This window comes from Olea europaea, unplaced genomic scaffold (genome assembly GCF_002742605.1).
Source record: "Olea europaea var. sylvestris unplaced genomic scaffold, O_europaea_v1 scaffold1415, whole genome shotgun sequence".
NCBI classification, from domain to species: Eukaryota; Viridiplantae; Streptophyta; class Magnoliopsida; order Lamiales; family Oleaceae; genus Olea; species Olea europaea.
Genome location: NW_019231680.1, coordinates 60,406 through 75,556, shown reverse-complemented (window position 1 = coordinate 75,556; position 15,151 = coordinate 60,406). Strand labels below are relative to the sequence as shown.

Sequence of the window (15,151 nt, the reverse complement as noted above, 5' to 3'; positions counted from 1 at the left end):
CATTAGGTCAAGGATGCGAACAATTTTAATGCTGTGCCTGAACATATTTGGACTCGATTGACCTGGCGTATGTTTTTGACACTTGAGTTTTTGAATGAAGGCATTAAGGAAGTTTTGGGATTGTAAATAGAACTACTGTATTACATTTGTTGCTCATCTAGGGTTATATTTTATTTGTTTATTTGTAAGTTCTGCAGGGTGATGATATGGTATGGAGCGTTCAGTTCAAGTTCAAGTCCTCGATAGATTTACAGTCTTGGCATGGACAGATCCAGAGTTCGATAATCTAGATTCTTATGTTCGCCTTAGCTCAAACTGACTTTTTGCCTTGGTGACCTTACCTTCTTCCTTTTAATGTAGCACCAAATCATGTATGTACTTGATTTTTTATTTTTTTGCATAGTTGCATGTGCTATTTTTATTGAGTTGTCTGATACTATGATCATTTTTCTATCCCGTGTCCCATTTTCACCCTATTTTATGTGGATCATGTTCCCATTTTTCCTCGAGAAAGCTTGTAAGAATACATATTATAACCGATGCCATGTTTGGTGGTTTTCACGCCAACTGAAGAGATAATAGATGGTTTTGTAGTCGGATAACGATCAGCACATAAATAACATTGACACTAGGATTCAATGGATTAATCTAGCAATGAATTCCGCAGGAAATCAAGTGCAAGTTTGGTTACTTTGTGACTTCTATAAATTTAGAATTTCAATCTGTTACGCCGTATACCACTGCTTGATTGTGAATAGAGATTAGAGAATGACTTTTAGTACTGTAAGACTGATTTTACTGCTCGTCTCTTGTTTCTTTATCTGTTTGATATAGAATTGATATTTATTTTTTATTTTTCCAAAGATACACAAATAACAATCTTTCATTCAAACTAAATGATAATTTTTCTTAAAGAAAATTATTTACAAGAAAGTATCCCAAGTGAAGTCAATCTTGATTCAAGAAAGTGTCAAGCAGCCTGTGGCTGTGTGAGGCTTATAGCGAGGTGGTATGGATAAAGATTGTTAATGCCGAGGAATAATCTCATTAAATCTTTGAAGTAGATATTAATTTAAAATTTTATTCAATATACTGCTGGGTTGTATGTATGTTACATGTCTAATATCAACTAGGGGCGGGGCGGGACGATGGAACTCTCAAGATTGGAGTTCAACCTTTTTTAAGATGCTGTTATTGCGGGGGTTGGGATTCCAACCAAAAGCAGGTTTCAGTAATAAACATGCTTTTTCAATTTGACAAGAAGAAAGCACCAGACTAATTGATCCGCCAACTACTACCTGCCGTGGGATTATTTGTGGATAATAATTTTGTAAATAATTGTAGTTGAGTCTTATCAAAAGTAGACACTTGTATATATCAATTAGTCAAGTCCTTTAATTTTGTGAATATGACATTATCCATACTAGGATGTGTTCTTATTTCATTTTCACATTATATAGTTGTTGGGATTCCAAGATTTTGGTTTATGTCATGATGTTACGCATTTTCACCCGCATTCGATGCATACAGGGTTGTTTTTTTTTTTTTTTTTTTTATATATCGTTCTATGAAAGGCAGGTAAAATAGTTTGTTCTTGACACTGAATTTCATCGACTTTGCTTTATTGTTTGTCCAATAAATTTGAGTTATGTTACACTTATAAATGTAGGTTACAAAGTTTGTTGGCAAAATAACATCCACATCAATCATTTCAAAACAGATTTTTAAATCATTTCAAATTAATGACTTGAGTTTTGTCAACAAACTTTGTAATCCAACTTTTGTAACCCAACTTTGTACAAATAGCTTTATTTAATAAATTCTGAGCAGGTGATTGAAATCTAACAAAGTTGACATGTGAATATCTATAACTTATGCAGCTAATTTTGTGGACTTTACTTCAATTTGTGTTGACATAAAGTTCAAAAACAGTAAAGAAAAGGTCAATAATTACAAAAACATTCCACAGTAATCACTTAAAGCACTATATTGTGCCTTCTTCCTCGCTATGGTCTTTTCATCTGCAACCTTTAGCCTTTCTCTGGCCAACATGGCATCACTCTTTCTTGCTTGGAAGTCTCTTTAGCTCACTGAATTCTATCTATTTCTTTTGGTGCAGCATTGATGGTTATGAAATCTATACATTTGTCGCGTTTAAAGGATGAAGCGTCAATTTTCTACCGAGTATAACATTATTTGCCGTAGGAGACAAATTTTACTACAAATTAATAGGTTTAGAAAAAAAGGTTGAATCCCAACCTTAAGGGTCCCTTACCCCCTCTGTCCTGGAACATCGTGAGGGAGATAAATCGCATGTTATGTCTCCAATGGTACAGGGTGGAAGGCTGTTTGTACACTTGCACTTACTCAAGAGCCAAATCTATATTTTAGGATTCGAACTCTTGACGCGGCAGCCTCAAACAAAGTTGGATTTCTCGACCCTTCCCTTTTACCACTTGGAGATGTGTCATGGGGGCAAATTAATAGTTTTAGAATCACGATGTCAATGAGTACAAAGTTTGATGATAATTGTTGAAGATTGAGTAACAAGTTGGTCCCTACTCTTTTAATTGAACCATTTGATCCTCAATCTTGCATTTAATACCCACTTTTTTTTTTTTTTTTCAACATAAATAGAAATGAGTTAATTTCTTTGCATAGACCCATCTTGTAGCCTATCAAAATGTATTAAAATCACAAAGCCTTTGGCACTTTATACTTTGTAGGTTAATGACTTGACATTTTGCATATCAGGAGTACAAAATGGTCCCTTTGTTTAATTAAAAGTTAACAAATCTCGGTGTTGAAGAGTGCAAAATGCCAAAAGTCACGAGTCATGGACTGAAAATTACCAATAATCCAATGTTAGGCTAAATTTGTTTTTTCTAAAAAAATATTATTTGGGTAAATTTCAAATTTGTGGTCGTTATAGAATTGTCATTTGGTTAACAATTTCGGTTGATAATATTGATATGGTCAAAATCCGAACCATTGATGAAAAAAACAGTTTATAAAATAGATGATGTGATATTGTCAAGTGTGTTGTCAACCAAGATTGTGAAAAAAATATTGTACAAATAGCATGATAGTTAATTGAATACTGATCTTCAAATTTCAACCCATTTTTATTGTTTGCTGTAACTCAAATTGAAAATATTTACTTAATTGACAGCTACACATGTCACGACAATGGATCAAAACATAACATCTATGTACCATGTCAGCTTACCACTATGAGATGCCACAAAGTTTGTTAACGTAAAATTTTGAGCTTTAACTTTTCAATCTAAAAGCGTTGTCATAAACTTCATTTTAAACAGAAAAAGAAATTCATTATGTCACTTAGACGGAAAAAAGACTTGGTTCTTAAGAGCCCAATGGGGCCTATAAAAAAAAAAAACCTATAAATGGAACATTAGTTATAACATGAGTGACAATTAAACTGCTTTCTTTTATTTTTTTGGTACGATTGGGGATAAAACATGGTTACGTAGTGAATTTTGAAACAAAATTAAAGCTCTGTTATCTAATCAAGATAAACTTAAAGTTGAGGACGAAATTTATCATAGTCAACAAACAAATCTGAAATGTTACCAGTCATAAATGATAAATCTTCCACTCCTTGGCTTTGATTACTCTCCCTATCTTCAGTTCTTCACACACAGCATTGAAGATCGCACCTAATTATCGGTTACGTACAAATAAGTGACCCGATATTGTCAATAGTTTCCCACTTCACTTTATGAAGAAATGATCCATCTGTTGTCAGAAGATGGAGACCATTATGCATATGACACTGTTCCGATGAAATATTTCTCGAGTTTCCGTTGAAACCTTGAAAATGATCATTTCATTTTCTGGAGATGCTCTGAGTTTTTTCTCATTTTCTTTGCTTTTACTTTTTCTCTCTCTCACAGATCTGTGGGGTGTATCTTGAATATTTAGAAACAGAATTCACGTCATTTTCCAAAAATGAAAATCCATAGAATGCATTGAAAATCAAAGACCGTTTTTTTTCTTGACTATTTTGTTTATAAATTTTGTTGGGTTCTTTGATTTCAGAGTTGTCCGAGTTTTCCTGAAAAGAGGTGGAATTAAATTTGACGAGGAAAGAAAAATATTGAAAAGATTTGTGGTGATTCTCCAATCGTCAAACAATAGTAATCTCTATTTTATAGAGGGGTATAATAGAGAAAGAAAATCCCTTCAATTTCTCTCTTCCTCTCCCATTTAATTTTCTCTGTTTTTTCTCATTCCTTTTGGGAATCCTCTGTCTAGGGGAGAGAACCAGTGAAAACTCTCTCTCTCTCTGTCTCTCTACCTCTACCTCTACCTCTCTGTCTTTCTCACTCTTCTCTGTTTGAAGAATCATCATGTTGATTTTTGACAAGGCTTCAATGTATACAAACCTTGAATGCTTTTTGGATTGTGTAACTCCAGTTGTTCCATCCCATTTGCTGCCCAAAGTTTGTCTCTTTTCTTTTTCTATTTTTTTTAAATAATACTCTATGTTATCGAATGTAACAATCCCACGTCTGCCTGCTTTGAGGGTTAATCTTTATTTTATGAAATCGTGTTTATGATTGTTGATTATTTGTCCCTTTTGTTGTTTGATGATTTGTGAACAGAGTGACATGGAGAATCTGAATGGTTTATGGCATCCATGGGAAAGAGAAAACTTAGACTATTTTACATTGGGTGATCTCTGGAATTGTTATGATGAATGGAGTGCTTATGGTGCTGGAGTTCCAATTACTCTTGATGATGGCCAAAATTTAGTGCAGTATTTTGTGCCTTATCTCTCTGCAATCCAAATCTTCACCAGCAATTCTTCTGTGAACTGTGTAAGGTATTCTTCTAATTGAATTGGTGAAAGTTGAAATTTAAGTTGTATTTATTTGGATTTCTTCCAATTGAATTAGTGTTGATAAAGTTCTGTTTTCATTTGTTTTCCATGTATTTATTTGTGAATTGCCAAAATAATTATTTATTTTGTGATTAAATATAATAGGGAAGAGACTGACACCATAAGTGAGACAAGGGATTTCTTTAGTGATTCATTGAGTGATGAGAGTGACAGCGAGAAGCTTTATAGATGGGATGGGTGTTCGTCTGAGGAAGGATTATTCGAGCACGATAACTTTTGGCATCCCAATGATAGATTGGGTAATCTTTACTTTCAGTACTTTGAGAGAAATTCTCCATATGAAAGAGTTCCTCTCATGGACAAGGTAACTCCATTTTCTAGTTCGTGTTCACGGTTCTTGTTCTTGATGATTCAATTTCTCCGACTATTCGTGCCTAATTATTATAATTTGACTCCTTTACTTATTTGTTTAACAGATCAATAGCCTAGCTCAAAGATACCCGGGATTATCGTCACTAAGAAGTGTAGATCTTTCACCTGCTAGCTGGATGGCTGTCGCTTGGTTCGTCTCTATTTCTATGAAGCAATTGCATTTTTAACCATAATAAAGGACCGTATGTGTAATTTTATCGACATGAATGACATTCAGGTATCCGATCTACCACATTCCAATGAGAAGAACCATTAAAGACTTGCACACAGGCTTTCTCACGTACCACACCATTTCTTCTTCTTTTCAAGGTATGCACTTGTTTCGAATGAATTTGGACTCGTTTGTATTTGACATAATTCTAATACAAGCGTCAATTATGATTTTGCAGAAATGGACCTTGAGGATGACAAGGGGTGGAGTGCTGAAAGTAAAAGAAAGGAAGGAGAATGCATCTCTCTCCCTCCATTTGGTATGGCCACTTATAAAATGCAAGGGGATGTGTGGGTCTCGAACAAGAATGGTAGGGATCAAGAGAGGTTGGTGTCTCTTTTGGGCGTCGCAGATTCCTGGCTAAAGCAATTAAGGGTCCAACACCATGACTTCAACTACTTCATGGGATTTGGTTCGGGTAAGACCAGAACCAAAGATATTTTCTCAAACCACACAATAGGGACCAAATATTAGTATTGGGACTTTTGGTTTTCCTTACTTGTGTTGATAGGAAGCATGAGAATTAGCAGCCTTATGGTGGAATTAGTGTATGACTTCTCTTTGTTGATATTTTAGCATTAGTATCTTACCTGATTGCTTAACGACACCATTCTGGTTTTGAGTTTTGCAAGCTATGGATGTTTAATTTACGGGGACGAGAAATAGAGAGGGAGAGAGACGCCCCTGCGGGGCTTTTGTAAGTTTGAACTAATTCATGCCTGTACGTAGAGGAGAGAAATGCTTGTAGCCTTTGTAAATCTTTTTGGTACTGTAACATGCTTGAGTGAGCTAAAATATTTTTTTCCTGAGTATGGTGAAGGTCGAAACTACGTTATTTATCTTATTTATTTTGACCAAACCTTTTATTTTCTTCTATCAAAAGTAAATTAGGCAAAGTAATATTAGTCTATTTATAAGTTTACAGTGCAAGGGTCATTGTCAAATTCAAATATATATGGACATCAATCATGCTTGGTGTGAAGTGTGCATCAAGTTCGACAGCGGCAATTGTCATTTGATAGTTTGCCCTCCAATAATTTATTTACAACTAAACAAGTGTCAAACATGACATATACTTTGGAGGGTACAAATGACATTTCCTTATTGACATTATCTGCAATTTCTAAGACAAGATAGGTATTGTTTGGCCCAGTCTGAAGATTTTTGTTGTCTCTAACGATATCTTGTCATATTTTTTATTTAAACTTATGAAAGAAATATAAAACTTGAACCTATTTTTCACGTGATAGGACACTGTCGAGAAGCCCCTCATATCTTGAACTTGTTTTTTAGGACCCATGATTTTTAAGATTTTATCCTCAAGCTAACCATCGTTTCTCAAAACTTTTGCCCATTCTTTTAAATATATCATCTCTCTTTCAAAGTTTTACCAAATTCTCCCAAAATTTTGAACAATCTAAATTTTTTGTCAAACTAGCAAAGTTGTTGAAAGTGTCAATACTACACCATGCAAGTGGTTCAATCTATAAATCTAGAGCATGTTTGTCTTCCATTTTTGGGAGAAAATATAGAATTTTGAATATTAATTTTTGGAGAATATGTGGTTGAAATTTAAAATTTTTTTATTGATTTGTGTGTAGAATATTTTATTGTGTAAATTTGTGGTGGAGAATGTTAGCCCTTGTTTGAGCCACATTATTTCAATGAAAATGCATTTTTAAATAGCGTATTGATGAAAAATGTGTGGTTAGAAAATAATGAAAAATTTTGAATTTGCATGTAATATTATTTTATTGAAAAATGTGTGGTTGAAATGATGTCAAATCACTGTTGAAGAATGTATTTTTTTTGAAAAAATATGGCTCAAAGAGGACCTTAATATAGCAAACAAATTATTTTGTTAAAAGATAACAAACATGGCCCTAACTCCTCCCATGACTTGAAGCATGTTGAAATTTTTATTTTTTTATTTTTTTATTTTTTTAATCACAACCAACATAATAATATTAATAGTATGCCCCTCCAGAAATGGTCCCAATTTATTTATTTTTTTAATCACGTCACATTGGTCACAAAGTGCAACCACTAACCATATTGAAATGTGAAAACACAGTATTAATTGACACATTTACCAGTCTCTACACTACACATGGCCATTGCCAGTTTTTGTCTGGACAATTGTATGGCACCCTTGATTGACGTGTGGTTTAATTGAAGTGGTGGAATATGTGTTGCAGTCTTTTACGCGAGTTAAGTTATGCAACGGACACAACTTTAACGTTCGAGTTTAGAATTTAGAAGAGATTGACCATGATAAACTTAATTAGTCCTGATTGATTTGGATATAAATTAGATTTTAAGTAGATTTTGATAAAAATTAATTTAGATGTGAAATTGAAAAGAAAATAAAAATTACGAGTTTCATAAAATGTGTAATTAAAAATGAGTTTGAGAAAAAATGAATTTTAAAAAATAGGATCGAACAAGCATTAGTTTGAAGATATGAAATTCTTTAAGTTTTTTTTTTTTTTTTTTTTTTTTTTTGCAAAATTTAAAATTTTTTTTTTTTTTTTTTTTTGTGACACAATTAATAATTTTTGTCTTGATTTTATTAAATGGATAAGGGTCTACACAAATGCTTCATGAATCACATTGGCTCCTTTCATTCCATTTTCGGGTTTCGCAGTGATCCCTCGATTCATAGGTTAGCGAAATTTTTCATTGAAGTTTCAAGTACATAGTTTAAATTTCGTCCTTCTTTAAGAATGAATCTATCAATTTTCAAAGAAAAAAACAATGAACCCAGTACGAGCACCATTATTAACTATTCGCTTTTTCCATTTTTCTTCTTTCGTTTTTCATATCATGATAGCTATTTTTTAGGATACATTTTAAAATTTCATGGCATCAAAAAAAATATAATAGTAAATGAAGGAGAACGTAAAGGAAAATGTTTGACGTACAGAAAAGATTCTTATAGAAAATTTACAGATATTTCACAAAGTGTGAACCCCACATGAATAAATAATATCAAAAAAATCCATCGACCCACCCCATCCATGTGAGGTATCTGTAGGGGTTCTGTGAACCCCTACATGGTACACCAATCACTACCCGAACGAAAAATAGAATAATAAAGCTATTTGTACCTTTCTCTTAACACTTTGCCTTACACGCTGAGCTAAAAAACCACTGTAGGAGGGAAAAAAACAAATGAAAAAGGTAAAAGATACAAAGTCAAAAATCCCCTGTAATGTGACTACATTTAACCCGTCAAATGAAATGAAGAGAGAAACCTAGCTGTCGTGAAAGAAGTTGACCGAGAAAGAGCTGTTGACGTCTTCAACCCATCCCGTATTCTGTCAGCCGAGAAGGAGCTGTTGACGTCACCATCGTGTGAGTTACGTCGTCGGCTCAAAAGATACTGTGGATTGGAAGAGATGAGCACCAAAGGTGTGGGTTTATTCCTTCCCAAATTTTTCTTTCTTACTGTTAATGTGTATTCCACCCATATTTTCCTTTTATGCTAGTATTTTAAATTTAAAATAAATAAATTTCACTCTAATAAAGAAAAATTCAAGAAGACTCACTAGTATTGATTATGCAAGATTTCCTGTGGTTACCAGAAATATTAGCAAGCATCGTTAAGTAATACTCACAGACAAATTAATTTACCTCTCCTTTAAAGTGCCAGAGTCCCTGTAAATTTTCAAAATTGATTTGGGCCTGCTCTTTGTTTTACTGGCATTTGGATCATTGTCATCGACATACAAGATTCAAATAATAGCTTTTCAAAAACAAGAGAAGAAATCATCTTACATCATATCTTGAATCTATCCATATACATGAAAATGCACAGAAATGGGTGTGGAAGTTTTTTTTTTTTTTTTTTTTTTTCTATAATGCCCATTGTGGGACGAGTTAGAAGAGAGTCCTGATGACGTCTCTCTGAATTATGGATTCTAAAAGAAACCTCAAAATTATTCATGTGTGATCAGATCCGAGCAAATTCCTGTCAACTTAAATGGCTTTGCAAGCAATGTCGTAAAAATCACAGTAGACATCTGACATTGTTTTGGTTTGAACAATAATTTTAGTAGTAAGACGTAGATAGAAGATGCCACAAAATCAGAAATTAACAATATAGTAAATATTTTATCAGTCATAATGATCATTTCTTTTCAAGGTCACATTGTACTCTTTTTATGCTAGTAAATATTTTATCAGTCATAATGTGTTCATATTATTTTCGAACATGTATTTGCCCTGAAAAAAATAGTTATGTGAATTAGTTTTAACATTCTTTAATTGGTTGTTTATTGCAGTGAATGAAAGTTCAAAAGAGGTGGATGAACATATTTCGTTACAATCCGATAATGAGTCTATTGTAGACAGTGTCAACTTGGTGGAGGATAGAGTAGTAGGAGTGGATGATGAGATATTAGGAGTTGATGGAGTGGGTGATGGGATTGTGGGAGTAGATGGTGTAACCGTGCCCAATGTGGGTATGAAGTTCAACGACGAAAAAGACATGTATGATTTTTACAAAAGATATACATACAACGTAGGCTTCCCAGTTAGAAAAAAAGAATTCGCAAAAGGATGATTATGGAGTTGTGAAGTATGTTGTGTTCGCATGTAGTCACGAAGGACAAAGAAATAGTAATGCAACTGGTTCTTTGAAGCCGCACGCTACCATTCAGACGGGTTGCAAAGCAAAAACAAGTCCTTCGAAGTCAAGATTGTATCGTTGCAACCGAGAGTTGAGTGCCCCATATCGAACGGCGACTTGAAGTGAATGATATGGCAGGGATTCTGCTGCACAAAAGTTACAACGCTGCAGTTGTAGAAGTGGGTGGGTATGAGAACTTGAGTTGCATAGAACAGGATTGTCGAAACTATGTTGAACAAATTAGGCGATTACGACTTGGAGATAGGGATGTAAACGAGCCGGCTCGCGAACCTAAAGTTTTAGCTCGGGCTCTGCCCGATTAAAATGGCCGAACTTTTTTGTTGCTTGGCCAAAAAAAAAAGGCTAGCTCGGGCTTTTCCTGGGCAGAGCCGGGCAGGATGGTTTCTCCTCCTTTTTGCTTCTTCCCCCCCCCCTAAGCTGCTGCTTAAAAGGCAGCTTTAATGCAGCCTCAAATTTTAATTTTTTTTAAAAGCTCGCGAGCTCACGGGCCAATTCGGGCAAAGCCCGTGTCCCCAAAATGGGCCCGAGCCGGCGAGCCCGATTGCCATCCCTACTTGGAGATGGAAATGTCGCAACAATACAAGTCTACTTTTCGAATATGCAAGCATATAAGGAGTTCGGCGATGTTGTAACATTTGATACCACGTACCTGACTAACAAGTACGACATGCTGTTCACACCTTTCGCTGGGGTTAATTATCACGGACAATCGACACTACTTGGTTGTGGTTTGGTGTCCAACGAAAGTACATAAACATTTGTGTGGTTGTTTAGGACTTAGCTTCAGTGCATGCATGACCAAACTCCTAAGGGAATAATCACCTATCAAGATAAGGCCATGCAAAACGTAATTCAATTCGTTCTTCCAAACACTCGGCATAGGTGGTGTTTGTGGCATATATTGAAGAAGTTGTCAGAGAAGTTTGGATACCACGTCGATAAAGGTGCGATTTTCTCTACTATACATGTGTTAGTGTATGATTCTCAAACCGGTGAAGAGTTCGAAGAGGGTTGGGAAACGATGATCAATAACTTTAACCTGCATGATGATGACTGGTTATCTGGATTGTACGCAAACAGAGGTAGTTGGGTACCTTGTTATTTGAAAAACACATTCTAGGCTGGAATGTCGACGACTCAGCGCAGTGAGAGCATGAATGCGTTTTTCGATGGATACGTACATTCGAAGACATCGCTCAAGCAATTTGTCCAACAATATAAACGGGCATTGAGGAATAATGTAGAGAAGGAGTTTCAACCGGACTTCAAGTACTTCTCGCAAATGGTATCATGTGCTACGAAGTACGAGATGGAGAAGCGGTTTCAGCTAGTTTATACGATCTCAAAATTTAGGGAAGTACAGGAGGAATTTGTTGGGAAGGTTTATTGCGACCTCGTTTTTTCATCAGTGGACTGCTTGGGGACTACATATGAAGTATGGGAAGACGTTATACGTGACGACTGGGTTGACAAGAAGTTATGTGTCACATTTTAGAAAGAGAATTGCGAAGTTGTATGCAGCTGCCACTTATTTGAGTTTCGAGGAATAATTTGCAGACATGCAATCACTGTGTTGCTTCGTAACAACGTGAAGTCATTGCCTGACACCTACGTATTACGGAAGTGGACGAGAGATGTCGTCAGAGCTCACACAAGGATTGTAGTTAACTATGATGGTTTAAGTAGCACCTCGGCATAGTTGAGATATGACAAGATGCGTCAATCATTTGCTAGGCTTGCGAACATAACTGCAGATGATGAGAATGAAGTCCGATCGATACTGGAGTGTATAGAAAGTAAAGAACTATCAGTTGGGACGAAGAGGTCGAGTTGTGGAAGTAATGCCATGTCCCATTGCACGGAATGGATAGCTTCGAAGAGTGGAGCATCACAACATTCTGGTAAAGGTATCATATAAGATCCGATATGCTCAAAGAGAAAAGGTGCACCCAGGAAACTGCGAAGGAAAAGTGCTTTGGAATCGAGCTCTACTAAGACAAAGGTATGCGTCAAACATTTTGTGTAGTACGAAAGTGCGTAATACTATTAATAATACCCCATTTAATTTGTTGTTTTGCAGGCAAATCCGAGTTCGGCCAAGGGAAGGAGATCAAAGGCACACCCGGATCAAATGGGAGATGGTGCACCAATAATTCAGTCGCACCATCAAGCTCAATACTACATGCCTTCACCGATGTCATATTCACAACTCTTATTGGTAGGTACAATTAAATGTAAAACACTTTCATTAGCACGTGTGCTCTTCCATTTTTGTTTGATGTAAGGTGGTGAGAACTATCACCAGCTTACACAACACCTACAGTTGCCCAATGTCATTCATTCCGCTTCAGCAACTGTTACATGGAATAGTCAAGGTACTGACATGCTTAAACATTCGTCGTTCAAATTTCTTATTTTCTCTTGTTTGTGTATTAACTTGTACATTTTGCACTAGGGAACGCAATGCCGTATTACTATCCGAATGTGCCTGATGAACATGGCGCAACTTTCTGACATTGGATGAAGAGAACTACTGGATCCGAGAATGTAGCGATGTAATAGGTTATGAGTGGTCAAAATTATTGAGTTGTATGATCTTCAACTTATTGGTGCAATGTTTAAGTGTTTTAAATAAAAAAATGCAGTGTTCATGAAATTGATATGATGCTTTAATCTTGTGGAATGTCATGTTTTCATATTCTTGCAATCTTGGTTGTGGAAAAATGTTTGTAATTAGGGCTGAAATTAATAAGCAGTAAAAAGTGCACTTGCTAATTGAATGTGTTCTGGATTAAAATATTGTATGCAAGGATGTTTCTGTGAATTTTGGAGAGAGGCAGTCCACTGGCAATAAAACAATCCGTAGAAGTAACTCTTTGCACTAACACTATCTCTCCAATTACAAGCATTTAATAGTTTGCCCTCTCAACATTAAAAAGTAAAACTTTGAGCTAGCAATAAAACAAGTATATTGCAAACACAGAGCAAATTGGACAATTCCATAGAATACAATGACTTGTTCAATTTCAAAAGTTGCAAGTAACAGACCATATATTACACAACATCCTAACAAAACACAAATCCTAATCAAGTCAGCCCCTTCCCTTTCTTATCTGCTTCCGCACTTCCATTGCCTTTGCGTATTGTCACGTTTACAGAAATTTCAATGTCTTGTTCTTCCACTAGCCATCAAAGAGATTGGAACGTGTGAGTTATTTGTTGAACTTCTTCAAGTGCCGATGAGTTGTTCAAGTTAATGGTAATAGTACTAGACTCGCCACTTGATTCTCCTACTTCGATCCATTCCAATAGGTACAGCGAACACTGCAGCAATTGAACAACCTTCCCTTGTTCTTCGTCTCTCTTTCAACCTCAAAGCACTTTACAAAGCCATGTCTACACACGGGGCATCGCCGTTTGTTAGGGCAATCAGCAAACAAGTGCCCCTTCTGTTTACAGCTGTGGCAGATTCCGAAATTCTTTCCTGTCATTCTAACATACGAACAACCAGCATATTACTAGTCAATGCACGACATACACAGAACATTGTCAAATTACAAAACTGCAAATGTGTTGGTGTTTATTGATCAATAAAGGCATGTACACAACATAGGTCTCAAATTCGAAATCTTAAAATGACCACCTGTACATTACACTTCTAACACTGCTAAATTTGAAGAACCAGACGAAAGCTTACAATGCCCACCTAAAATTACAATTAGAACACTGCTAAATTTTACAAGCTTACAATGCCCACCTTAAAATTTTACAATTAGAACCAGAAGAAATGCACATAAACTTCAAATCTTTACAATTCCAATTTGGGTTGAAGAAAAAATTAAACACACACACCAAAAAATTTTTCTTCTTCCAATTCGGGTGTAAGAACAAATTAAATACACACACTGATAATTTATCCTCCTTCCAATTTGGGTTGGTCGAAATTTGAAATACATACATATTTATAAATTGAGTCGAAATGGGCAACAATCGAGAAGAAACAAATCATCAATGTTCCTTCATATGAACTATATCATACTTACATAACGTCCTTCGAAAATCCACCTGAGGCAACAGCGCCGGAGATGGACACCCTTCCTCACTATGGTGGAGATTTTACCTTGCGGATCAAGAAATGAAAGAAGTCGCCGATCAGCTGAAGGTGGGAACCCCAAGCATACACACGATTTATATACTGGGCACTGGCATTTTCATGTCGTCGTGGTGGGCAAATCCAAATGAGGACCTTCTTCTCTTTTGCCGTCGAGGGTTCTCTACATTTGAGGGGTTTTTTCGTTTGTTAGGTTTGAAATGGTGAAAATGAAGGATTGTATTGGTAACACTAGATTTAGGGGTTTATGTTGGGCCGAGTCGCAACTTTTGTCCCTTTTTCAATTCATTTCAAATTCTCTTCAATTTGTGGGAAAAGCTACTTGCCACGTCACCGGGTAAACCAGCAAGTAAGGCCAAGGGTATACATAGCAGGATTGAAAATAGAACCCGAGTAATAATAATCACTACTATCTTAAAAGAGGCAATCTGTCATTTACTGGTCATTTGGGAAGCATTTTCGATTTTCCCATTTTAACCTTCAACAATGGTCTATTTCTTATAGGGTTAATTATACGAATGTTCATTGAACTTTGCCATACGTTACTACTTAGTCACTGAACTTAAAAACGTAACTCAATGGTCATTGAACTTCGCCAAGTGTTACTACTTTATAACCGAAATTTAAAATGATTTCAATGGTCACCGAACTTTTCACTGTATTACCTATCCGTCACTCAAATGGAAAAATTCGTTAAGTCCAAAAAACGGCATCAACTTGAGTGACGGATGGGTAACACGGTGCAAAGTTTGGTGACCATTGAGATACATTTTAAAGTTCGATTATGAATTAGTAACACTTGATGAAATTCAGTGACCATTGAGTTACGTTTTTAAGTTTAGTAACTAAGTAGCAACATAGGGCAAAGTTCAAATC

At 35.6% G+C, this 15,151-nt stretch overlaps 2 protein-coding genes across 2 annotated transcripts; both read left to right on the top strand.

Moving 5' to 3' along the window:
* The first annotated feature begins 3,582 nt into the window (after nt 1-3,582).
* Nucleotides 3,583-6,354, top strand: LOC111375780. Its single transcript, XM_022998662.1, has 6 exons — nt 3,583-4,466; nt 4,629-4,849; nt 5,012-5,231; nt 5,344-5,429; nt 5,517-5,608; nt 5,689-6,354. The coding sequence occupies exons 1-6, from the start codon at nt 4,374-4,376 to the stop codon at nt 5,982-5,984; spliced, it is 1,008 nt and encodes a 335-aa protein (XP_022854430.1). The 5' UTR covers nt 3,583-4,373; the 3' UTR covers nt 5,985-6,354.
* Nucleotides 6,355-11,290: 4,936 nt separating this feature from the next.
* On the top strand, nt 11,291-11,863 carry LOC111375792 (protein FAR-RED ELONGATED HYPOCOTYL 3-like). Its single transcript, XM_022998686.1, has 2 exons — nt 11,291-11,640; nt 11,722-11,863. Exons 1-2 carry the CDS (start codon nt 11,291-11,293, stop codon nt 11,861-11,863), a joined length of 492 nt encoding a protein of 163 aa, XP_022854454.1.
* Nucleotides 11,864-15,151: the final 3,288 nt, after the last annotated feature.

Bases quoted from the DNA above. Each gene is read 5' to 3' on its own strand.
- LOC111375780 (XM_022998662.1), top strand. From the start codon at position 4,374: ATGTTGATTTTTGACAAGGCTTCAATGTATACAAACCTTGAATGCTTT. The intron at 4,467-4,628 runs GTTTGTCTCTTT...ATTTGTGAACAG, and splicing joins CATCCCATTTGCTGCCCAAA to AGTGACATGGAGAATCTGAA. The intron at 4,850-5,011 runs GTATTCTTCTAA...TAAATATAATAG, and splicing joins TCTTCTGTGAACTGTGTAAG to GGAAGAGACTGACACCATAA.
- LOC111375792 (XM_022998686.1), top strand. From the start codon at position 11,291: ATGTCGACGACTCAGCGCAGTGAGAGCATGAATGCGTTTTTCGATGGA. The intron at 11,641-11,721 runs GTTATGTGTCAC...AATAATTTGCAG, and splicing joins GACGACTGGGTTGACAAGAA to ACATGCAATCACTGTGTTGC.